Genomic DNA, 24,309 nt, shown 5'->3' on the forward strand with positions numbered 1-24,309 from the left:
GAAGGGTATTTTATCAGTGACATTGTTTAAAAAGTCAGTTGTGTTGGGTCCCCTGGTGGCTCAGTTAAGCATCCAACTCTTGATCTCAGCTCAGGTCATGATCTCATGGTTCATGGGTTTGAGCCCCACATTACGGAGCCTGCTTGGGATTCTCTCTCATTCTCCCTCTCTCTCTGCCTATGAGTTCTGTCTCTCTCTCTCTCTCTGAAGAAACAAATAAACATTAAAAAGAAAAGTCAGCTGTGTCATTACGTTTAAATCCTATTACAACACACTCACGATTGCCTGTACTCAGGACAGATCATTCCCACTTGCCAAATCTGGTGTGCAGTGGGCTTGCTCAAATATACCTTATCACCCTTACAAAACAAAATCAGCTGGGGTAGTGGTAATTAATTCTACTTTAAAGACAAGGAACCTAAGATTCAAAGAACTGAAGCAACACACCCTCAGCCATGTGGCTGATAAGAGGTCAACTCAGGATCTGAACGCCATATATACGGAGTCAAAAGCCTACATCCTGTGAGACACACTGACTGCACAGAGTTGGTGGCTAGAGCTTTTATTCACAGAGAGAGAGAGAGGAAAAGTAAGAAGAGTAAGAGGGGAAAGAGAAAGACATATACACACACACAGCGAGCGAGAGAGAGAAAGTTACAGACTGGTCATTTTTACAGTTTGGGGCCTGAGATCTTTCCCTTCTTTCCTCATAATATTTAAAAAAAATTTTTTTTAAGCTGAAAGTCTTATGTTGAAGTCCTACTCAGAGTGCATCAGGATGTGACTGTATTTGGACATGGGGTTTTCAGAGACATCACGAAGTTAAATGAGGTCATTATGGTGGGTCCTAATCCAATGTGACCAGTGATCTTGTAAAGAGAAAATTCTGACACAGATAAGATACAGACACTGAAGGAAGATACCGAAGGAAGACGATGTGCAGGCACAGGGAGAAGATGATCACAGACCACCTGAGACCCAAGGAGAGAGACCTCAGAAGAAACGGAGCCAGACAACACCGAGCTCCTGGACCGTCAGCATCGGAATTGCGAAGAAAGATGTGTCTGTTCTTTGAGCTATGCGGCCTGTGGTATTTTGTTATTATGGCAGTCCCAGCAGATGCACACACTGTCAGATTCACACGGAGGCAGCGCATCTGGGGGTGGCCCCATGCTGAGACTGACAAAGCCACTCTTCCCATGTGACCTATTAGCTGGGCTCTGCTACCTCCACGGAAAAGGTTTACAGGATCAAGCCCAGGGCCCACTGCAGAGACTGGGCTGGCTCCAAATTAACGTTTCCGCCTAGGGCACTACCCCACCTTTCTCATTTTTTCTGTGTCAAGCCGACATTTCCCAGAAAGTTGTATTGAATGTGCACTGACTGCCTTTGGCAGAGATGGGACCTAGTATGGGCGCTGGCGAATTCAGGGCCTTAACCACACATGAAATGATAGAACTGTTTCCAGCAGAGGATTAACTGAGCCAACTCAAGACAAACACAACGTATTCTGGCATTGCTTTTGACAGATGGAAATAAAACAAACATTAGCAACTGGATTGCAGCTAACAATATGCAAAATTAAAGAAGGTACCTTTTTAACTCTATCTGGGAGCCCACCGGCTTTTCTTATAAAATCTGCTGAAGAAAAAAAGAAGACAGAGCTGTTAATCTCGTTACACAACCAGTTAGCACATGCAAACGAGGGAAGTTAAAAGTCTTTGCATTCAGGGGAGGAAACAGATATTTGACACATATATTTATTAAGGAGACTGGACTGGAAAATAGCACTGCTGTATTAATCAGAAATGGTGTAGAAAATACTTAAATAATATAACAGCATAGGCACAGACAGCATAAGCTGCTTACAAATGGAAGCCTAAGGTCTAAGTATTTTCATTTGAAGGTTAAATTTTCAATTAATTTTTTTCAGCTTGTTGCCATCTCTTCCAAGCATCACCGTTAATTGCCATGAAACAATACTTCTCCCTGTTTAAATTCCGGACATGGAGGCCAGAAGCTGTCAGCCACCTAATGGGCATCAGAGCATTGTGGCAGAAATCAAAACCACTCTGTAAAACCTGAATCAAAACATCAGGCCCAGAGAAGTGAACTGATCAGTTAAAAGCCCCCTTTTCCATTTGCTCAGTTTTCCAGGATTACACTTATAACTCTAGCTGTCACTGGAAAGCACTAATAGAAGCCTTCTGTTATTGGAACTTCCAAATATCCCACCTTCGGGGATGTGTGGCAGCCGAGGGTCTGTATGCCCACTTACCTGCTGGCTCACCAGAGAAGGAATCCTTTTTCTTTAAGATGGAATGATAGACATGTTCCTGGTAGTAAATGGGCTTATCCCCTCCTGCTGCTCGGTTAACAGGCACTGCAGGGCTCTCTTCCAGTCTGAGATCTAGCCCGCACTGTGTGGGATGACACGAAACAGACTTTAGAAAGCACTTATTGGAGAACTGAGGTTGGAAATAAGGTTACATCTTGAGTTGAAGACAGGATTCGAATGATGGTTTGGAGCATAAATACATTCACATAGGTTTTGGCTGAAAGTCTTACGTGTTGACTTGAGAGTCAGAGTTAACTTTGGAAATGATTTTAGGTTCAAAATAAAGGAGAATAATGGCATTAAGGATAAAGTGCATAGCATTACATTTAATTTAAAATGGCCTAGCATCATAGAAAAAAATGGCCTTTTCTAATAAGGCAAATTTACTTTGTAACCCAGCTCCACCACTTAATACTCCTGTAAACTTGTATAAATCATCTAAACTCTCAACCTCAGTTTCTTCATCTGTAAAATGGGAGTGATAATGTCTCCTCCATACCTTCTTGAAATAAGCAATAGAAATAAATGAATAGATAATAGATTAATCTTGTTCTCCTTTCCTCCAAGGGGACATGCGGCATTGTTTGGGGACATTTTTGACTCCTATAGCTTGGGTAGTGAGTGCTACTAAAATCTAGTGGACAAAAGTTTAGTATTATGCTATACACCCCACAAGAATAGGACAGACCCCCAAGAATTATCCTTCCCAAATTGCTAGTAGTGCTGATACTAAAAAACCCTGGATTAGATATAAATAGATGACAGAATACAGATAAAAAGCTAATTTTTTTAGATTTTGGGAGATGTATAGATCATCTATAAATCTACAGGTAGATCAATTAATGTAATGGTGAGAAGTATTCAGACATGGGATACTCTAGGCATTCAGCAAATATAAATAATTTTTTATTAAATCTGAAGGTAGGAACAACATTGTTGTTGGGATGATAGTAGATGGTGCTAAGGGTGAAATAGTAATGTTAGTGATGGGAACATGCCACCATCATGCTGGGTGCTTGGTATTTTTATCACATTTAAGAAGGGGGTGATCCGAGTCTAGGGCTGGGGTTCGTGTTAGAGCTACAGGTCTAGGGAAGGTTGGGATCAGGGCTGGCAGACCCTTCCCAGCAAGCAGCCAAAGCTCACTAATTATTTTGGCAACATGCAGACAGTCTCTCCAGTGCCAAGCATCTAAGTCCCTATTCGGAGTCCCTGCAATTCCATGGGAGGGGGGCAGACCCGATGTGACCTATACATGTCAGACTGGCCCACCCCAGAGTTGCCCACTTTCTCAGGCAATGCTATTAAGTTATCTGGAGCATGGTGATGACCCAGTTCTATCCCAGTCTTTGTATCCAATTCCGTGAGGAACGAACAGGTAGCTTAAGAGATCGGGATTCCATGTGAAGAGAAGATACTAGGAACATTCCAATATTAAACCCACTTTGAGAAAAGGCAACTGTTCAATTCATATTTAAGAGAATAAGAAGTGTATGAGGTTCAAGGCAATGTCTACACCCTGTGTTTAATCTATAGGAGTATTGGGCATCTCCAGATTCTAGGAGAGCAGGGCTTTTAGAGATAGTGGGAGGGCTGACCACCTGCAGTCACACCTTCACATCTTCCTGTCAGGAAAGTGGGTCAGCATAATCACCCCACAGTTTAAGAAGATAAATCTATAACGTCATCATACACATGAACAAAGAAACAGTGTTCTGGCTAGAGAAAGTCTGCTTGAACAGACATGAGTTTTCTGAGTGGAGCAGGCTAAAGGAGAGCAAAATGAAATAGACTTGGGCATTTGGGTGGCTCAGTAGGTTAACCGTCAGATTTTGGGTCAGGTCATGATCTCACAGTTCGTGAATTCAAGTCCCACAATGGGTGAGCTCGAGCCCCACTTTGGGTGAACATAAGCCCTGCTTCTCTCCCTCTCTCTCTCTGTTTCTCTCCTCTCTATCTCTCTTTCTACACCCCTCATGGGATTTTCTCTCTCTCTCTGCCCCTCGCTCACTTGTGCCCTCTCAGAAGGAAGGAAGCAAGGAAGGAAGGAAGAAGGAAGGAAGGAAGGAAGGAAGGAAGGACAGAAAGAAAGAAACAAACAAACAAACAAAGGGAGGGAGAGAGAGAGAGACTTGACAGTGATTTACCTGTAACACCCTGGCTGAGAGTCACTGAATCTGGGAAACATCAGCAAACTGGACCATAAATGGGCATCTCCACTAAGTGGCTGGTTTGGTTTGTGGCTTCTTGGGTGGCCAGTGTGAGCCATCCTTGACCCCATCCATCACCCAGGTTCTTACACCATGCCCAGAGAGTGGGCTCCAGATGGCCAACAACCTGCCAGATATTCAGTGCCGAAAGTGTGAGCTCTGGAAGGGCAACAGAAACCTTCTTGTTCCTGGGAAGGTCAGTTTCTTCATTATAAATTTACAGTGGACTTTGGTTTCAACACGTCTCTCGAATCTGGCTTCCTGTGCAATTTCCCATGGACAAGATATCTGATGTTCTGCTAGCAAGTTTTGGTGAGTAAAGGAGAAGTCAAAATTTGAACCACCATGACCTTGCTGCCTTACTTCTGGAAGGCTCCTAACACATGCATGCACGCACGCATGGGCACACTAAGTGAGATAAAATTTACATAGCATAACATTTACCCATTTTAAGTGAGAAATTCAATGATTTCGTTTCTAGTAAACTTTCACTGGGGTGCTACCAGGACCACAATCACACTTTAGAACATTTCTAACAGCTCGCAAAGATCCTCCTTGTTTTCTTTTATAATTAACCCATTCCCATCTTCTAGTCCCACGAGGCCACCGGTCTGTTTTCGGCTTCCAGGACTCGCCTTTTCTGGGCATCTCACAGAAACGGGATGGTACACCATGCACTTCTCTGCATCTGGCTGCGTCCACTTAGCACAATGTCCCCTGAGATGTGTCCATGCTGCGGCATGTGTGATACTTCACTCCTGTTAAGACTAAATAGTGTTTGGTCGTATGGATACACCACACTTTGTTTACCTGTTCATCTGTTGAAGGACATTTGTGTTGTTTCACTTGTTAGCTATAGTGAATAATGTGGCTATTAATTTTGTTCGGTTTTGGTTTTGGTTTTTGGTAGCCATGAGGTTTTGCGTACAAGTCATTGTATTGATATGTGTTTCCATTTATTTCTTTTGGGTAGGTACCCAGGAGTGGAGATGCGAGATCACTTTGTAAGTTTATGTTTCCCCCGATGGGGGTCGTGAGCAGCCCCTGTCGCAGCCTCCTCCTCAGCACTGTGCAGGCTCATAGTGGGATAACCTGAGAACGTAGCTCGTATGCGCTGATAGCGTTCACTCCCTGGGAGATTTTGAACTTTTTGAAACCCCACCCCACCTTGAAATGGAGGACAGCCTTGTAATAGACACCTGAGGCTGCTATTTCAGAGGACTCTGACACACAAAAGATGTGAAAGCATCTTGAAGAGTTGATAATGTGATATTACTGCCCTCATTAGTGTTACTTGTTTGCCATCCACCATTTGAAATGGTGGGGTTTTAAGCTCCATGGTAGGAGGAGGAAGCAGTTAAAATCTAATGCAAAGAACCCTTGACTCTGATGTTTGGTCTCAACCCTCCCACTTCCCAGTTATGGGACCTTCCCTACAGTGATGTGCCTTCCCAAGCTTTAATTGCTTCCCTTAAAAACTGGGGGCCACCAACCTCATCTCTCAGGGTTTCCATAGGATTAAACAAATTGGCAGCACATTTAATCTGATCCTGTGGGGCTGTTGGGTGGTTAAATTACCTGACCCTAATTTTAATCTAGAAAGGCTGTGTATCTCAAGGGACATACAGAACCAAGAACCAGGATAGGCCGCATAATGATTCTGAGAGTAATTCCAATGTGTGTGTGTTTGCGTGTGGGGGCTTCCTGTACCCAGAAATTCTCTGACACCAGCTGAGTGTCCTGTAATTTAACTAAATTCTGACACTGTAGACCTAGAGAGAGCTTCAGATCCCCCAGGTTAAGGGCTCAGTCTTACAGGACTCCTCCTTGTTCCCTTTAGATACCAGTCACAAATCCAGATTGTCACCTGTACTTCCGATCTACCAGCTATAGGTCAGAGGGTCCAATGATCCCCTCCTAGGGTTTGATTAATTTGCTAGAGTGGCTCACAGAACTCAGAGAAATATCTTATTCACCAGATTACCAGTTTATTATAAAAAGATACAATTTAGGAACAGCTAGACAGAAGAAGTGCATAAGGCAGGGGGTGTAGGAGGGGCTCTGAGCTTCCACGCCCTCTCTAGCAGGCCCCATCCCCCAAATGACCGCTTGCTCGCCAACCTGGAAGCTCTCTGACTCCTATCCTTTGGGGTTTTTACAGAGGTTTCATTTCACAGGCATGATTGAATAAATCATTGACTATAGGTACTTAAACTCAATCTCCTCCAGGAAGGTGGGACTGAAAATTCCAACTCTCTAATCACATGGTTGGTCCCCTAGCGACAAGCTCCTGCTGGCCAGTCACCACCCCCATCCACAGCTTTAGGGATTCCTACAGTCACCTCATTAACATAACTCAGTGTCTGTTGAAAAGTCTTTATACAAACAAGACACCCATTTCATTTTTATGGCTCTGAGGAGATTCCAGGAAAAAAGGACAAGAGACCAAATAAAACAAAAGATATTCCCCCTGCCTCTTATGGTTCTGGAAATTCCAAGGGTTAGAGGAGCAGTGAACCAGAAACAGGACAAAACCAAACATCTACTTCTTCTTATAAATCACAATATCACAATATACTCAGGTATTCATTTTATTTCACTTGGGATTTATTTGTATAGAAGGTTATTATACAACATTCAGTGTTAAGTAAAATAATGACAAAAATAACAGTATCCCACATTGATAAGGCCCTTTGAAAAGGGAGCTCATATCGATATCATTTAGACCATTAAAACCTGTAGCTTGAGAGCCTGGTTGCTCATTAGAATGTCCTGGAGAGGATTCAGTCATGCTCATTGCTTGGGTACCAGCCTCACGGATCCTGGCTCAGGATCCAGCAGGATGATGGACCAGAAGGGCTCAGAAATTTGGAGAGTTTTGTTTTGTTTTGTTTATTTACTTTTTTGCTTCCCAGGTGATGTCAATGCAGAACCAGACTTCAGACCCATCACATGGACAGTGAAGAATTAGCAGAGGCTACTTTCTCTACGGTTTAGTTTGGGAGCTTAGAGAGAACTTACAGGACTTGACCTAGAGGATCGTAGCTTGTTGATGCCATTAGGATTTTAACCCCGGTCTCCAGACTCAGTCCAGGACTCTGTTTCCTACACCACATTTTCAAGAAGAAAATGTAACTAGATTTTAGCTAAAATGAACTTAAGTGGATGGAAGTCCTGGAGTGGAGAAAGTCCAACTGGAGTCTTCTGCAAGAATATACAAAGGAGCGGCAATAACACACTTACCTAGAACAAGTCCACAGAAGGGCCTCATCATGCCTTGCGTGTGTTGGAATCAGGGCATGGTTTGTTATAAAACTGCTTACTGTGAAGAAGTTCGGTGAGAGTAGAGGTTCTAAAGGGATAGATAAATCTATAAGCAAGATTACTGAGTTGGTAAAATGCCCAGCTCAGCAGTTCAGAGCCAAAAACAGAAAAGCTTTGTGAGCAGGTGGGCACCTTTATTATGGTAATCAACTCTGGGCCCAAGAAGCAATGAGGTCATCAGGTTCCCTGGATGCTCCAAAGGAAGAGAGTCGGCCTGGTGAACACAGAAATATGTAACTGGAGCTCATCCTGCTGGGGCGACCAACATAGGGCCTCTCTGCATCCAAGGCCTGAGCAAGTTTTAGGCAACCTGTGAATCGTTGTGGATTGATGGGGAAAATGCTGAACTGGAAGGAATGCACTTGAAGGACCATAACTTTTGAGAATGAAATGGGCGTCCACACTCATGAGGCCAAACCCCTCATTTTACAGACGATAGACAATGAAGTCCAGAGAGGGGCAGTGATTCGTTTCAAGGCCACAGAGCTAAGTGGGTGGCAGATCTAAGCCTTCCTGCCCAGTGGTTCTTCCACCATTAAAAACCAAGCAAACATGAAAACATGGTCAGAACACAGACACGCTCCAATTACTGTCAGGAAGAAGAGATTTGAGGGCAGGGGGTGAATCACTGCATGCATTGTCACTCTCGTTCTACTTTTCTATCCTCTCCTCTGCCTGTGGAGTGAGCTGCCACGTTGGCTTCCACTCTGTGTTACAGGGATCAAGAGAACATCACGGAAATCTGGATTCTGGTTCTGGCTTTGCTGTGTGTCTTGGAGCAAATCACTTCACCTCTCTGGGTCTCAGGTTCTCCTTTAGGAATATGAGCGTGAAAAGACGATTTTAATGATACACTGCCTGATCTATTCTCCAGGGATTAGCAAACTTTGGTCAATTCTGGCCCACCACCTGTTTTTGTGAATCAAGTTTTATCGGAATACAACCACATCCAATCGTTAATGTATTGTCTATGCATGTTTTTCTGCTATAATGGCAGACTTGAGTAGATACAACAAACACCATGGTATGGCCTGCCAAGCTGAAAATATTTATTAGCTGGCCCTTTGCAGAAAAGTATACTGATCCTTATAAAACAATATATTCACCCTTCATCTATTACCTGGCAGATACACAAACACATGCGCTACCATATATTTACATTTGTCCTGGTCCAGATAATTTCTCTGCTATGTGTTTCTGGTGGGAAAATATTTCAAATATATACCCATACACAGAAAAAATTTCAATAAATGATCCTCATATACCCCTTGTTTAACAGATGTTTATATTCAGTTAGGATTCATGTTTTCAGAATTCTATATCATAGCAATCTACATTTATAAATAATGCCAAATTCTCTGAGAAGGAGGAGGAGAAGACATACATGTGTGTACATAGAGCTAAATGACCCAAAGAGTTCAGCCCTACTCCACCATGATTACTGCCAGTTTGGGGGTGGGGGGAGGGTTTCAGATGAGTAGCAGGGTCTTACGTATGAGATCCATGGTCTAAGTTACAAGACTGACACTTTACCAGAAATTCCAAAAATAATCATGAGGGCTTTTTTCAATCAAATATATAGTTCAATATGAAAGTCAAACTGTGATTTTGTCCATGACACGTCATCGAAGCTATCTTAACCAGCAGCGCTGGATGCAGTGTTTAAATGCTTGTAGAAAGAGGGCAAGATTTAACGGAAATAAAGCCTGAGATTTTGTTGAGTACCCTTTCCCATCTATTTCATTTCCTTATCTTAATCCACTTGGTGAGATCTCCATTTTAGGAATCAGTCTTAATCAGAATGTCCTTTTATAGCCACTACAGCTTTTGTTAGGAGAACTGAAACCTTGGAGACTTCTCTGGACTCCAAGGTTTATACAACTGCATTTGAACTCACAGTCCCTATAGCCATTTAGCTCCCCTGTGACCTGGCCCCAGCTCACATGAAAACAAGGACAGATTTTTGTTTCATTTTCTGGAGACACAAGAGAGACAGAAGAGGAAGTCTCTGTCTCTTCTCACTGGACTTCATCAGCATCAATATTTGCCTTCTGTGACCTGGTAGTATTTCTTCACTGTATTAATTATTTGTTATTTTGAGGATCTCTTGCAGCGTGTGTGTGTGTGTGTGTGTGTGTGTGTGTGTATGTGTGTGTTACATGAATGTGTGCCTGCCTTCTAATCTTCTTTCACTCCTTCCAATCAATAATTGGCCTGGAAATGAGATGCACAAACACTAGCACTGACGGCTCAACTTTGAAAAATCTCCCTAACCAATATCCTTCTGATACAGAACTTGGAGTTCAAATTGTTTCTGATACAGCCAGAAAAAACATGTTCTTTAAGAGATCAGAAAGTCTGCTGGGTTAGCACATGGTTAAATAGTCACAGAAGTCAGGTCTTGAGGCAGAAATATAGATGAGTTTTATGACAGTTGTTTTAGTTGTGCTAGTGACTCCGTAAGGCAAGGAGGGGGTGACATGGTCAGAAGGTAATGTTCCCGCCTATCTTCCCTATTCCACTCTGAAGTATGCCGTCTCACACGTGTGGTTCCTCTCTGCAGATTAAGGCTGAGGTATTCTTAAGCTTTGGGGGTGAATGTCTCTGTTTTGACATTTAGAACAGCTCTCCCTAAAGCCAGTGACAGATCTACGAACACCTATCAGCCATCCTAACCTCCCAAGCCGGGACCTAGAAGCGTGCTTGATGCAGAGCCCAAGGAGATTTTGGAATGGTTAATAATGGACGATTCTTATAGACATCATAAATATGGTGATTAATAATCACCAGAACGATTAATAATGATAAAAATGACCTTTCTTCACATAAGGCTCTTCTCTCTTGATACTTAACCCACCTGCATAGATGAGGTTAAGCTATGCACTTAATGGGGGACAATTAAGACACCTGAAATTAAAATGACTTTTCTCTGGAGTGCTCAAGGGAAATTGTAATTTTTTTCACCTAAAGATTCTGAAAACATAAAAAAAGCTACAGCAAATTTGAAAAAGATAGTATCTCTCTTAATTCGACACCCCTCAAAGAGGAATAAAGGAACGGTCTTGATATAGGACCGTCACACTTGGGAGATACAAAAACACCTGGAAAATTTACTCAAAATGTATGTCCCCAGGCCCAACTCACATCAACTCTGCTTCTTGAGATTTGGGGTCAGGCTCAAGATTGTTCCTATCAGTAATGCCCTGGGCACCTTGGATTGTCGACAGTCAGAAGAACAAGCTTTGAGAAACATTGCAAATGTTCAATACCACTCTTTTTTCTTATACAATATATACCCTCCCAATACTCCAACTCTACATTCAATCTTCTGGTTATCCACTACATATTTATTTACTCACAGGTATGTTTTTCAGCCTTGTAAAAATTTAGGAGATTGGAGTTTAAAATCCCAAATCTTCTGTTAAACTAATTTGTGCAGACACATCCATATTAACGGCCAGAGGGCAGAGACATATTTACAGTTTTGACTGTGTGTTGCCATAGTGCTTTCTTCCAGCCTTAAGAAATTTCTGTTTCAATTGGCAGATTAAGAGAACCCAATATTCACCATAATGTCACCAGCAATGTGTATTTGGATTTATTTTTACTTTGTTCTGCTAATTTAGTCGGTGTAAAATGGTATCTCAAGGTGGATTTAATTTGCACTTCTTGCATTTCTGGTAAAGATTAATATGTTTCCCTGTGTTTCTTTGCTATGTATATGTTTCCCAGAGTTACAGTTAAACTTTTGAATCTCTCTTTGGTTTCAGGGCAAGGACTTTTGCTTCTTTATTATTGAGGCAACTGAGCCTGAAGAGAGAGCACAAACCAGTAATGGAGCCAAAGCCGTGGCTTGAGTCAGCGTCCAAGGGTGGTGCTCTTGGCCAAATTACCCTGTGTCCTGCAGGTCTGAACACAGAAACTTCTAGATGGGAGGAAGGAAGGTGTTTCAGGTCAAGTTCCTGGGAAACAGACTCTGAGACCGAGATTTGCATGCAGGAGATTCCTGGGCAGTTTCCTCACGGTTAAGACATGGAGGCGGTAAAGGAAGCTGGGGCTGGTGAGGGAGGCGTGTTAACAGGCAGCGGCCCTGGGGACTTCTAGAGCTGGGATGACTCTTCGCTGTTGTTCTGCTATAAGGCAGAGGCGCCAGGACTTTCTTCCTGTGCATGGGCTGGTCACATCAAGCGGGTTGCCCCAGGGAAGGGACTGTGAGTTCAGGTGAGGTGACTCTGCAGTGGAAGGCAAGCTCTAGAGAGGCACTTAGCGGTCAATTGTCAGCCCCCAAGGCTACCAGCAGCTGGGAGGTGAGAGCCTGAGTCCTGAAGAGGCACCACAGCATCCCCTACTGATGTGATGTTGGTCGAGATGCTATAGTTTCTCTAATGGGTTCTAATGTTTTCATTATCTACTGATGTATAACAAACCATTCTAAAACTTAGTAGCCCCAGAACAAATAAAAGCATTTTAATTTTGCTCATGGTTTTGTAACTTGGGCTGGATTCAGCTGGGCATTTTTCCTGCCAACTGTGATAGTGATTTGCTCTTTGGGAGCCATGGGCTGGGCTCAGCTGGGGTGATAGGTTGACTGGGCATCTCTGGTTCTCTCCAGGGATTTTAAGGCTTCTTCTTAATGTGGCCTTCTCACTGTCACCTTCAGGTACCCTCTTTTCATGGTCATTGCAGCAAGATAGCTGCTTTTCTTATATGGAGGCTTAGAGCCAATTCCCAGTTGAGTTTCCCAACCTCCATGCTATTGATACTTGGGGTTGGATAATTCTTTTTTGTTTTTAATGTTTATTTATTTATTTTGAGAGAGAGAGAGAGAGAGATAGGCAAAGAGAGAGGGAGAGAGAGAGAATCCCAAGGATGCTCTGCACTGTCAGCACAGAGCCTCACATGGGACTTGAACTCACAAACCATGAAATCATGACCTGAGGTGAAATCAAGAGCTGGACACTTAACCAACTGAGCCACCAAGCACCCCTGGATAATTCTTTGTTACCATTCATATCCCCATATTATAATATGAAACCAAGACTCATTCTTTCAGAACCATATAGTTAGAAAGTCACAGCACTGAGACCCGAGCCTAGAACCACCTGACACTGAGGCCCACACTGTCCCCACAACCTTGAGCTGCCCACAGCAGGTTTCAGAGCATTACTTTTAGAAACGACCTACCATCAATCTCCTCAGAAGACGTTTTAGAGAAAAGAGCGAGGTCTTACTTGGGTTTAGTTACAGTTAATGAAGAAAACATTAATCACTTGAAGTGCTATTTTGGAACTCATGAAACTGAAATGAAGCGCAATATGAAATGTTAATTTATTTCTGAGGTGTTTATTTTGTTAGCATTCTATCATTCTATCCTCTTTGTCTTATTTATAAAGTTTGAGGGAAAGAACATTATTTTTTTAATTAAGTAAAATTCTGAGTGATACAAGTAACAGCTTCCTTTTCTTGAAGATGCGGAAGTCAGGGGTTGGAGGCAGAGGCAGAACACACCATCGGATGCCGTGTCCCCGAGGCAGAGTTCCCGTGAGGCTGGTGCTCTGCACTGAGAAACCCCAGCTTCTGCCAAGGTATGAGATGCCTGGACTTAAGGCTTGGCCCCACCACCCACAGGTTTCCTGCCTTTTGATGAGTCATTTAAATTTCCAGAGCTTCAGTTTCCTTATCTAGACATTGGGTGAAATAACTCCTATCCTAGGGGATTTGTGTTGAATAAATGAGGTGATACATGGGCATATAATTCCTTCGCTGTCCCTTCCTGGGAAAGGAGGGAACTGGCAGTGAATGCAACAGACACAAACGAGAGAAGGCCTTTTGACTGGTAGGCAGATTAACTCAAGCCTCCTCCTTATCAGGCAGGAAGCTGGATGTAGGAGAGGAGGCTACCACTGGATTAGGGCACATTCTACCATCACCATGACTCATGCTTCCTGTGTGAACAGAAGACCAGAAGTTAACTGTCATCCATCATCAGGTAGTCATCACTACCTCCTGCGTGGTTCTCAAGGCATAGTCTGTGAGTTCTTCTCCACTTCATGTTCACTATATTCATTATAGAGAAAACTATTTTGTCTGGCATGCCCAGGACCTTAATGATCTTCTCCACCCAACATTCTTACTTAATGGGAAGGCACTAGCTATTCTGGCACTAGCTTTCAATGCTGGTACATGGCAACAGGTTTTTTTTTTTTTTTTTTTTTGAACAAAGTTTTAATCAAACGCAATTTAATATTCATCTGAGGACTTGTAAAGCACAGCAGGATTTTATATTACCTCCAGGGCATAATAGGAAACATCCATTTTCTAAGTCTTACCTTATAAGGGTAAAAATGTGCATTATTGGAGTTTTCTCCTTTATATAGTAAAAATGACATGGATTTCCTTCAAAGTCAAACTGATTGGGGTTGAATCCTGGCTCTAGATTTACTAGCTACCTATACTCAAGCAGGGTAATCTCTACAAGCATTCGTTTTCTATCTGTAAACTTGATATAATGGCCCTGCCTTCAGGAAACAATCGAATGATGATAGAGCCCTTGGTGCAATGCCTCACTGATAGTAAGTACCTCGTCAAGTCGACTTTATTTTGCCCATTCTGTTCTTTGGAATTCTGTTCCATCTGCGTGAAAAACACACATGCAGAGAAGGATCCAGGGAAAACTATGGAACACCTAACTGTCTTCACGGAGGAGAGGCAGACAAGGCATGTGATGGAGGGTGAGGGTATGGGGAGACTTCCAACATGGGTGCACATGCCCCATCTTATCTAATCATCACAGCCACCCTGCGGGTATGAACAAGGCTCATTAGAGATATCAATTCAGGATGTCATCCTACCTAAGGAGTGGAATTCCCCACAGCTGTGCCAGGGAAACCTCTATTTGGATGAGAGTCCCTGCAGCGGTGAAGTCACAGGTATATTTCCAGGGCTTTGGTTAAAGTGCTATCGGTCAGTCCCAAATGGTCTTCCCTTGGCGAGTCAGGAATGGAGAGGGTGTTACGAAGCCCTTGCTGTGCCTCCTTGTGTAATCCCAGAGACACACAGGGGCTCTCTTCTGGGATAAGTCACCCTTGGGCATCTATAAGCACAAGTATCTCTAAGAGATTTTGCTTCAGATACTGAGCCTAATCATTAAACTAGTGTTTATTCAATTAATTATTTCTGAATGATAGCCAAAGTCCTGTGCTGGTCCATTGTTTGTCTTATTATTAATGTGCCTCAATTTCAATTAGGTCAACAGATGACAGGTCTAGGCTGAGACAGATGGACTTTCCAGTGAGGACCCCCTGCCTATGTCTCAGCCACCCCAAGGGTGTTTCCATGACAGTTTACTTGCACAGGATGGGGTTAGCTGCCCATGGGGCACCCAGGAAGCAAAAAGTTGTCTTGAGGTATGAAGAGAAAAGCTCAATGGGCATCAGTGATGCAAGAAACGCTCTGGCAAGAGGAAACAGATTCAGCTAGACAGTGCTGGGGGCAGTCCTCTGTAGCCCAGAGAAGCAGCAAAGGAAAGGTTAGCAGGACATGTAGTTTCTCAAGAGCCAGAGATGAAGAAGATTTTGTTTTCGAAGATTTGCTCCAACAGTAATTGCTTTGCGTTAGCTCTGCACATAAAGCCGCCCATTGGCTGCACCTGCCTGGGGACCAGGAGGGACCGGGGGCTAAAGGCCACATTATTCCCATGGCACTGAAAGGCAGGTGCTGGAAAGGCCAGACGAAACCAGCCAGTGTCTCATCGAGGGAAATACCTCCTTTCACAGTCAAGCCAGAGAGTAATTCTGCAACACTGCCTGATGTTTAGTGTCTTGAACATATTTCATTCTGTGTTAATAGTTGTATCAGGTAGGAACTTGAATCTAACCCTTATTATCCTGTCTTTCCCAGAAGTATTTATTTCCATATCTTTAAGTTTAAATATCCGTAGACAGCTTATTGTGTAGTATGGTTGAGGACTACCGTCTTAGATGTCTATTAATGGGTTTGCATTAGGGCAGAATAAAAAAGAGTGGAGTTTTCAGCCTTCTGGGTTTCAATCTGCAACACCCCATATTGAAGACAAGGCAGTGGAAGATGGAAGGGGCATGGACTTGGAATCCGGGATGCAGTGGTTCACTTTTTCTTTGCCTCCTATAAGTAATGTGATCTTGGGTCTCTGTTTTATCAAATTGAAATGGGGATAAGACCAGGGACATTGTAGGGCAGTTGTGAGGTTACACCGAAGAACATATGAAAAAGATATAGTATATATGATACTCCCATGTGATTATTCACTTTTCTCTTTAACTTCCTTCGTTTCCAAAGCCTTGACCATGTGGGTAAAAATCCAATGTCCCCTCTCCCTAATAACAGTACCCTGATCCCATGCAAGGGCAGCCATGAGCCTAACTAAAAGACCATATCTAGTAGCTGTCTTGCAGGTAGAGATGGCAGTAGACACTGAGTGGTGCTTCGAGGAAACCTCTTTACCCCTTGTCCAACCCCTTCTCCCACCCAGGGACCATCCAGGAACCTGGCACGAGCCTATCTGATGCCAGGTTACACTATCTGACTGAACAGCAGGAATAATAATAGTAACAATGATAGAGACAGCTAACGTTCATGAGGGCTGCACTATGCCTGTCAATGTGCCAAGCCTTGTATTGGTTTCACTCAATGTCATCTTTAAAAAGACTCTATGAAATACTTTCTACTATTAACATCCATTTACAAAAATTAGGAACTTAAGGTCTAGGCATACGTGAGTAAATATGCGTAGGCAGGAGTGAATGAATGTTTGCATGAATTCATGTAGAAATACATGAATGACAGGCCCGCTGGAATTCAGGGAGGAAAATCAGAGGTGGTAGGTAGGTTGAGTTTTCTACTGCTGCTGCAACACGTTGTCACAAATTTGGTAGTTTCAAACAACGCAAATGTATCATTTTATCGTTCTGTGGACTGGAAGTCTAACACAGGTCTCACTGGGCTGACAGCAAGGTGTCAGCAGGGCTGTGCTCCTTTCTGGAGGCGTTAGGGGAGAATATGTTTCCTCACCTTTCCCAGTTTCTAGAAGCCACACACATGGCTTATGGCTCCCTTCCTCCATTTTCAAAGCCAGCAAAACTGGGTCAAGTTCTCTGTGCCACACGGTTATCTCTGCTGCTTTAGGGACCTTGGTGTTGATGCTGGGCCCACCTAGATAATCCAATATAATCTCCCTGTCAAAGACAGCTGACTAGCAACCTTAATTCCATCAGCAACTGGAATTCCCCTTTGCCACATAAGGCAGCATATTTACTGTTTCTGAGGATTAGGGCGTGGACAGACAGATTATTCTGCCTACCACAGTAGGGTTTTCAGAGGATTTCTCCTCATTTATAAGAATCCATTTGGGATAGGAGCAGCTGTGCCTTATACCCAGCCTCATGGCAGGATGTCAGATCTCAGTTTAAAGATTACAGGAAGACGAAAGCTATTTGGCTCATTTTTCCTGGCAGGAGGATAGGACGCAGCTGCAGCCCCACAGTTTCACGCTGTCACCTTCCGATGCAGACATGCAGTTAGTGCTCCATGCAGAGGGTGAGGACAACAGTGGCCAGCCACACCTGCGGGTCACAGGGCTTCCTTATTTCATATCCAGAGGCCACTGACCATGTGAGATGGATTTTCAAGAAGTCAAGAAAAAGGGAGAGACTGAAATTTGCAATGGATCCAGCATCAGTCTCTCCATGTTCATTTTCAAACTCATGTCTTCAGCCAGACATAAGGTTTAGGTTTCAGTGTAAGACACTAAGGCCTTATGAGAGCCAGCAACCAGCTGCAGGTGACCCAGTACAAAGTGACAAGGCAGAAACTGGGAAGTGGGGCCTTCTGTCCAACCTGTCCCTGAGCAAGCCTGTGCACCCACCCATCCCCACTGCCAGACCACTTCTTGGATCTCTGAGCCAGAGACTTTGAGGCCAGACAACCTCTCTATGCCTTCGTATGTTCATAGCTTTATATCAGGATTCCTGCTGCCTCCGGAAAGCCCCCTCCCACCACCCCACCCAAGTAGGCCATCTGGCTTCTGGTCCTTCCTCTATCCATGTATGACATACATGTCTGCCATCTCTGTTACATCCAAGATGGGTCTCTCTCACTCGACCTTGGGTTCCATTAGTTCCCCACCACCTCCGCTCCTGCCATACCTTTCCCACCACTGGACGTCTCTAAATCCTTGCTGCTTAAAAGATAATTGGATGCTTTGAATCAACTCTAGTCAACAAATAGTTTCCTTGAACTATTTCACCTTAACACAGAAGCCTCAAAGCAAATAAGCTACCTTTTCTCTAAACGTCAATGACAAGACAAAAAAAGTCTTAACATTTCCTTAGGATATACTGGGTCCTCCATACAAGTTCCTGTCCATGAATGCTTTGGAAGAAATGCCTCTCTACTCTTCACCAAAAAGCAGAAAACAGATTAGTTGGTCCTTGAGTCACCTCGAAGTTTCTGCAAAGTGAAACAAGGTGACAACACAGCAAAGTCCATTTGTGAGGCTGAGAGAGCAATGCCCCTCCCCGAGTGTCAGTCCGCTGAAACCCAAGAAGCAGATGGTGGTTTTTTGCCTAGCTGAGCATTGCTCAACACTATTGTTTGAACAGAAATGTTCAAAATATTGTTTGACTCCTAGGTCAGATCTTACAGATAAACAGGTAATTATAATTAATCCCTCCTAATTGCCATCTTCCTTCAGCCCGGAACGCTGGAAACAAATCCTCACTCATTATTTCCAGGGTCCTAAGAGGTGGGTGATGGTTCCGTGCAGCCTGTGGAACTCTCTAGGAGAAAGACCTATGTCCCCATTTCATGGATCAGAAGGCTGAGAATACATGAGGCACATGTTTCTGGAACTGCTGGGGTGGTGGGAACATCTGGTTGAAGCTGCATCTCTTCATTTCCAGGCATTATCCCCTTAAATTAAGGGGGTAAGAGGGGCACCTGGGTGGCTCAGTTAGTTAAGCATTCGACTTTGACTCAGGTCGTGGTCTCATGGTTTGTTAGGTTCAAGCCCTGCACAGGGCTCTGTGCTAACAGCTCAATCTGGAGCCTGTTTCAGATTCTGTGTGTATGTGTCTCTCTCTCTCTCTCTCTCTCTGCCCCTCCCCTGCTCACTCTCTGTCTGTCTCTCTCCAAAAAAGAAAAAAAAAAAATTAAAAAAAAAAAAAAACTAAGGGGATAAGATGACCAAGGATTGATGAGCACACAACTAATCTGAAAGACTGTCCCTCTTTGAACCTCACTGAGAAGGGGGGGCTGACTCTGGGGAAGCCCCTACTCTCCACCAAAAACTGAGTCAGACATTTCTACATTATTTAATTTAATCTCCATAACAACCCCGTGTACGTTATAAGTTCCATGTGATGGCTGACTTGCCCAAGCCCCCTGCCCCCTTCACCTCCCCCAGTTATAAGAAAGATGAAACCAAATTGTGAATACAGTTTATCCATTCATTTTGATTTCCTCTTGAACGAGTATTTATTATAGCGTTACGGACACTGCATCCATAGACAAATCGGGCCAGCAGGAGAAGCCAGAGTCTCTGTACAGCTGGGCTTTAATCTGAAACTGGCCTGGCATATCCCAACAGGCAGGGCATGCTGAGTAGCTGGGGCCAGGTCCAAGGGAGAACCTATGCCCTAGAAAAATCAGTCTCATTCAGCATTATCTTCCTTCCCAGGGCAAAGGCAATTATGGGATCACTAAACGCAGTTTTACAAGAGCTTTCATTTTTCCCAATCCCGGGAGAGACGGCCCCAGCACAAGCCAGTAGCCCGTGGCCATTTCACCAGCAGCAGGGCTGGTCAGAGAGAGACGGCAGGAAGAGAGTGGCCATGCTGGGTAGGCTGGGCTCCAGACTTGCAGTGCAATTCCTGGGCTCGGGCACTAACCCAAACATCTAGCTCTGAGATGTCACACCACCTCCTAGAGCCCCTATTTCCCACACAGTCAAATAGTAAGTCCTTCTTGCAGGCTATGGTGACATATCTAGCATATGGGAGGCCTTTAAATAAACGTGAGAGAAAAAACCCCACCAGGGTTGGCCAGGCAATGTAGGATGGTTGCATACGAGTCAAACCTAAGCAGAGCACCCAGGTGGAAGAATAAGGCCCATGAAGCCAGAGGCCACATCTGTGTCCCAGTGCCGAGAAGACAGTCTGGAATACAATAGGCATTAAAAAACAAACAACAACCACCCTGTGAATTTAGAATGAATGGAAATTAGTTACTGTCATGGTGGTACAAGAAAAAGCCGATGATGGACACCCTGGTGGGCAAAACCTAAATCCCAAGACCATGCGTCTAGTGCCAACACATGGTGACAGAATGAGAGAAAGGCCATGATCCTTTGAGACCAATTCCAGGAAGTGGGCAGAGCCTTGATCTCGAACTGGAGAGGAGTGCCTGAGACTGAGCTACGGGGCACGTGACTTGGTGAGGCTGGCTGCTGGATGAGCAGACGAGGCTGCCTGGGGCTCCCCGCTGTCGCAGCCAAGCCCATTGGAACTAGGATCATTTCCAACACACCCCATGTTTGGAACCATTCCTCTGGACTTCTGGGCCAGTGTAGCAGAGAGTGACATCCAAAGCCAATCCCATGTCCCCCAAATACAACCAGAAGTATTGTACAGAGAAACATTGTGGGTTCTGGGTTGTGGATGTCAGGGGCTGAGGCTGCCGGCCTGCTCCTTGCCTCCGCCAGCCCTGGGTGGCCTCAGAACTTGGCAGGGCAGGGCTGGGGGAGGCCAGCCGGTCTCTCACCCCACTTTTCACTCAGGCCAGGGCGCCGTGACCCATGTCCATCACCACCTGCCTCTGCCTGAGTTCCCATCAGGGTCTGAAATAGTGTCACAATCCAGTATTCACCACACCAGGCTACAATTAATTAATTAATCAGTCATACTCTATCAGCAAGTGCAGACCAGGAATGTTAAATAAACAAATTAAAGGCTATGTTTCACTAAAGCTCAGCCCAATGAAATAATAATGAGGCAAAGTTAACTGCTCTGAACAGAAGAAGGGAGAATACTACAACGGAATAGACCAGTGCAGTAACATCCAGGAAAAATGCCAAGAGGATCCTGCTGCGGGACCCTGTCACCCCGTGCTGTCCTTGGGGAAAGCGGTGGGATGCCAGAAGTGCTGTGTGTCCTGCTCTGCAGTCACATGGAGCTGCACTTGAGTCCCAGGCTGCCCACTTATCAGCAAAAATCCATCCCAGCATGGCTGCTTATCAGCAAGTCCCTGAACTGCTTTGAGCCTCAGTTTCCTAACTTATTAAGAGGAGGAAGAAGAGAACAGTGGTCAGGGCCCACCCGCATTCCCTCCAGGCACTCACTTCTGCAGACACTACAGCAGAACTTTCTCATGCTGCAGAAGCATTGCTCTGCTCCTGTCAGGCCAGTGCATTGTGGGGGTTGACACCCCTAGGGGACAGCTCTTCACCCACATTGAGTATGGGTGCATGGATCCATATCTCTGCTCTACATCCTGGATAGGGCACTCCAGCATCTCCCAAAGACCCCATGGGGGTGGTGCCCCCATGCTCAGAGCCTGCTAGCTCTTCACAGACATTGAGTTGTCTTCCTTCTCGCTCTGTCATGCTTCACTTGCCTTCTGGTGCTTCCCTGATCACCTCCAAGATCAACCACTTGCAATCAGAAGCTGCTAGGAGACCCCTGCCTGAGACTTGTTTCTTGAATGACTTTTGCGAGTTATATTCAAATGTTCTGCCTCTTCCCCTTCAGATACTCTGTAGTCCTCACTCAGAGAAGCCACAGAGATTTAACCTTATTCAAGGACAGTGGGCGCATCCACTCCCCTGGTTGCATCACCCAGAAGAACTCGCCTTTATGGATGTTCAGTCATTGAGTAATTATTTGCTGCAAGTACCACATGCCAAGGCCTTGTCTAAGGGCTGGAGGGTCTGCTGTAAGAAACACAGACAGACATCACTCAGATTGCTGAGCAGCACAGACAGACACCCAGGGCATGCCTCAGGGGCAGAGAGAAGCCACCGTCACAGCACAGGATTAGGTGGGTGGCTTCTGGTTCTGGGCCTGGGATGGAAAGCCATACACCATTTGCATGACCCTCAACCTCTGCAGCTGCAAAGGCAACAAATTCAGACCCTGTTTGAAAATAAACTGAATGCTTTAGAATCTTCAAGAAGCTGGCTCAATCATTCTCGCAGAATCTGTGCTTACTCATCCAGGAATTGATATCTGGGCAATTTTCCAGCATTGCTGTTGGATGATAATGTTCTTTCCCAAGGCTTTATCTATACAGATCAGCAACTGTGTCCATCAGGAAAGGTCTCTATTTTTCCTCTCTAATTTTAGGCCTTCTGTTTAGAACCTGTATGTGGCCTCCAGGGAAGGCCCCTCACATGTACCAGGGACAGCAGCATCCCTGCTCTCTGCTAATGACATCACCATGCAAGCATCTTGTGTGTATTTTCTGAGCTCCTCCACAGGGAAGACCCCAGCTCTGGGTTCTGGCACAAACAGGTATACAGTGCATCTAAAAGCCAAGGAGAACAGTTCCCAGAGAATGTTCTAGAACTTGGATAAGAGGGGTCCAGAGGACCAGAGTTACACTATGGTCTAGTCACAGAGGTGTTCTGCTCTCTCCCCAAATGGGGTCTCTGAAAGGCTGCAGGAAGGTTGCCAGTGATGCTCAAACCAAAGAGACGGTAATTATCTCAGGGCAGTGATTCCAGTTAGGACCCTTCTAACGACGGTAGGTCTTTCCTGCCTGCTAGTTACACGTAAAACTGTAGGTGACAACACCACCTTAGGGAGTTCCATTATACCTGGACCCAGGTCTGTCTGCCAAAGAATTTTACTATGTTTCTCTCATGCCCACCCCATCACACACACACACACACACACACACACACACACACACACACACACACACACACGGTTACCTAGCTTTGTGCCAACACTCCCTTCTATCTCACCCAGTAACTGTAGAACATCAGAGCGCTCTATAACGTCACATAATGGTTGTGGGATCGTTTCTGTATCATCTAACAGGCCCTCCTGGATTTCTACACAGCCTTCCCGCTGGGACCTGGATACCATCCTCTGTTCTGCCCAAATATACTCGGAGTAAAAAATAATAATAATGATACTAACAACCTATATACTACTCATCATGGCTTACAATGTGCCAGGCCTGATACTAAGTGCTTTACGTGCATCAATTTGGGGTTAGTAAATGATAGACTGAGGGCTGAATACCCACCCCATACTCACGTACTTATGTAAATAAAGTTTTATTGGAACAGCCACATCCATTTATTTACATAAGGTCTGTGGCTGCATTAGCAGTGCAATGGCAGAGGTGAGAAATTGAGACTGAGACTGTATGGCCCTCAAAGCCTAAAAAATGTCCTTCCTAGCCTTTTATGAAAAAATGTTGCCAACCCATCCATTCATTCATCTTGATTGACGATCATGATTGTAAAGTATTTCACGCAGAAACAAAGGAAGTAACAGCACTTTGGGTCATGGAAGCATGCTTCGGGAACAGGTGTTGAAACCTCAGGATATTTGGGGGACCTTAAGAAGAGGAATTTGCCCAAATCTACAGTGAGAGTCATGCCTTAGCTCCACCAGAATAGAGTCAAAAGGCATCTATGCCAGAGGCCTAACAGGAAACATTACCAGCACCAGATGACAACAAATATTTCTGCGAGCCACTCACTGATGGGAAACTTTAGTTCTAGAGACAGAGGCTAAGTGAAGCCTCATTAAATAAGGGTTCTCAAATTTAAAAGTCATTCTCTCTGTGAGTGTTCGGTAATAAATGTCACAGCTTATTGCTGGAACATGGCAAAATAGATAATGTTCTAGTCCTCTCTACCCTGGTCTGATTTTAAAATGAACACCTTCTTGATGTTAGTTAGTCCTGGTCATGATTATCCTAGAAATGCAAAAGGCTATAAACACACTAAAGCAGCTTTGGAAAGTAAATCGTCCAGCAAACATCAGTAGGATAGCAGCAATGGGAAACAAGGGAAAGACTGTTCTTCCTCCTGATAGGAACCCACACACTTACCTGCTTGGTAGAATTTGCATCCAAATGAATGGAGGCTATAAAGTTATAAATGGTAGGAACTCAAGGATATGAACAGCTTGGGGGTAAACCTGGTGACCCACAGACATCTAAAATGAGCTGAGGAAGAGAATGTATCCCTCTATCAGTCCCTATGACTGTGCCCATAGGCCCGCGAGTGGCAGAAAGTAGCTACAGAAGATGGACCTTCACCCCATGTCCCTCAAGAATGAGGGGCAGAATAGGCTTCTTTGTGCTGCTCCTGGAGGCTAGACTTCAGAGTGGTGGCGCGCCTGCCGCCATTGTAGCTCCCGGGGGGCTGGGGCCCCTGGAAGAGCC

The 24,309-nt window shown here is 44.5% G+C and overlaps 1 protein-coding gene across 1 annotated transcript in view; it reads right to left on the reverse strand.

Annotated features, from left to right (window-relative positions):
* The window catches only part of LOC120226522, a gene marked incomplete at its 5' end in the record, with an annotated part of 106,615 nt that extends 104,195 nt beyond the window's left edge, over window positions 1-2,420 (reverse strand). Inside the window, 2 exons of the mRNA XM_039224708.1 lie at window positions 1,595-1,641; window positions 2,279-2,420. Of these exons, the coding sequence (XP_039080639.1) occupies window positions 1,595-1,641; window positions 2,279-2,420 (189 nt within the window). The remainder of the gene's footprint in view (window positions 1-1,594; window positions 1,642-2,278) is intronic.
* Between the last annotated feature and the right edge of the window lie 21,889 nt (window positions 2,421-24,309).

The sequence above is a fragment of the Hyaena hyaena genome, unplaced genomic scaffold (genome assembly GCF_003009895.1).
Source record: "Hyaena hyaena isolate Hyena2069 unplaced genomic scaffold, ASM300989v1 scaffold_1732, whole genome shotgun sequence".
Classification (NCBI taxonomy): domain Eukaryota; kingdom Metazoa; phylum Chordata; class Mammalia; order Carnivora; family Hyaenidae; genus Hyaena; species Hyaena hyaena.